The sequence below is a fragment of the Saprolegnia parasitica genome (genome assembly GCF_000151545.1).
Source record: "Saprolegnia parasitica CBS 223.65 unplaced genomic scaffold supercont2.349, whole genome shotgun sequence".
NCBI classification, from domain to species: domain Eukaryota; phylum Oomycota; class Saprolegniomycetes; order Saprolegniales; family Saprolegniaceae; genus Saprolegnia; species Saprolegnia parasitica.
Window position 1 is genome coordinate 10,130 of NW_012156743.1, and position 2,086 is coordinate 12,215.

At 59.1% G+C, this 2,086-nt stretch overlaps 1 protein-coding gene across 1 annotated transcript; it reads left to right on the top strand.

The window, feature by feature from the left end:
* Positions 1-940: 940 nt before the first annotated feature.
* Positions 941-2,035, top strand: SPRG_16556 (hypothetical protein; the record flags this gene model as incomplete). The annotated part of the gene is made up of 2 exons (XM_012355986.1): positions 941-1,233; positions 1,284-2,035. Coding segments are annotated over 2 exons (1,045 nt in total), but the record flags the coding sequence as incomplete, so codon positions are not given.
* Between the last annotated feature and the right edge of the window lie 51 nt (positions 2,036-2,086).

Here is a 2,086-nt window from a genome sequence, read left to right on the forward strand (position 1 = left end):
ACCAAGAGCCGTCGCCTCCGTACCAGAAGCCAGCGACGAAGCCGGCGACGTACCAGAAGCCGGCGACATACACGAAGCCGGCGACTTACCAAAAGCCGTCGCCGTCGTACCAGAAGCCGGCGACATACACGCAGCCGTCGTACACGAAGGCGCCATCGACGTACACGCAACCGGCGACGTATACGCAGCCGTTGCCGTCTTACCAAGAGCCGTCACCGTCGTACCAACAGCCGTCGTCGTACCAAGAGCCATCGTCGTACCAAAACCCGGCTTCCTTCATCCTTCTCTCGGACGAAGCCGAGGGCGACGTCTACGACGATGTCAACGACGATGAGTTCGACAGCGGCAACGACGAAGATCCGGACTACATCGACAACTAAGCACGTAGTTGCCGCATTGCGTTGTGTGACACGAAAAGTAAATGTTGCTTGTGAACTTTATGACACGCGTATCTCTTTCAAAGACGACATGACTGAACCGAGCCGCGGCGCCGCAATCATTCAGTGTAAGGGTATGGTGTCTCGACTCGAAAGCTCGAAGTGTAGCTGTATTGTGCCGTGTAGCCAGCTGGATCCGGGACGGCGCCACGGTGTCTTTGAACTTTTATTTGACTGACGGCGGATGCTCGTTCTCGAGTTTGCGAGTCTGGCGAGATGGGCCTCGCCACGTGCATCGCTGCGTGCATCGTCACCAAATCGGCTTGCCATCGTCCAGACGCAACCTTAGCGTCGACGGTTACAAACGCGTGCACAGGTTGTCGATTGCGTGGGGCAATTGTTCGATCCAGCTCGACGATTGCTCGAATCGAAGCTCTCAATTTTTGCTCTGGAACAAGAACATTGCGCTACATCTTGCCCTTCTCTTGCTCGATGTCGAAGGTACACGCCCAAGGTGGTCGGCCAGTGGGGCAATAAAGTCCCTTGTCGACTCACTTTTCAAGATGCTTCGTGGCGCTGCCGGGCTTGCGTTTGCGATGGGGGCCGCGACGGCCTCCTTCCGCAGCGGCACGTACATTTGTGATACGTGGAACGCGTGGAACTGCTTCCCGACCGTCCCGACGATCGTGCGCTGGAGCGACAACGGCATCGACGTCGAGTGCATGTCGACCGACGGCAAGACGTGTTTACCGACGACGACGCCCGACGCTTGCATCCAGCTCAAGCGACAACCGCCGACGTACACGTCTAACATTAAGTGCCCCGCAAGTTTGCCGAAAGACCATTCCTTCGACTGGTGCACTGCCGCGAAAGCCCATCTCAAGCACCTCGACGAGTCCGCGGTAGTGACAGCGCCGCCAACGCGGCCGCCCTACGCTACGCTGGCGCCGACCACCAATGCGCCGAAAGCATCTACAGCGTCGACGTACGCGACAACGACTGGGCCCAAGCCGTCGACACCGACGTCGTACGGGACGCCCCGACGAGGCACCAACGCCCCAAGACCGACGACAAGCAATCCGTCGACTCCGACGCCGTATGGCACGGTGCGCGCGGGAACCGACACTCCAAAGACGACGACCGCGACACTAAATTCTACTACAAACGTGCCCAAGACAACGACGTCAACGCCGTACAGTACACTAACGAATGCGCCGAAGCCCACCACGGTATTGCCAAAGGCAACCACGGAAGCTCCAAAGTCGACGACGAAGAACTCTTACGGAACGCCAGTCCCCACCACGACGGCCCCAAAGATTACCACTGTGGCACCAAAGGTAACCACGGTGACACCAGCGCCATCGACCCCAACGCCTCAAGCCACGACGGTTACCCCCAAGCCGTCGACCCACGGCCCGTACAGTACGCCGATCCCTGTGACAGATGTCGCGAAACCCTCGAGTTTGAAACCGTCAACCCAGGCTCCGTATGGCACTACGGCAGCTCCCAAGACCTCAAAAGTGTCTCCAGCAGCAACAACGGTCGCGTCAAAGCCGACGACAGCGCCTCCGAAGCCCTCGACCCAAGCTCCGTATGGTACGCCCGTGTTGGCGACGAACGCACCGAAGTCAACGTCAGTGCCTCCCAAGGCCACGACGGTGGCTCCGAACCCGTCTTATGGCACACCAGTCCCGAAGCCGACGACATCA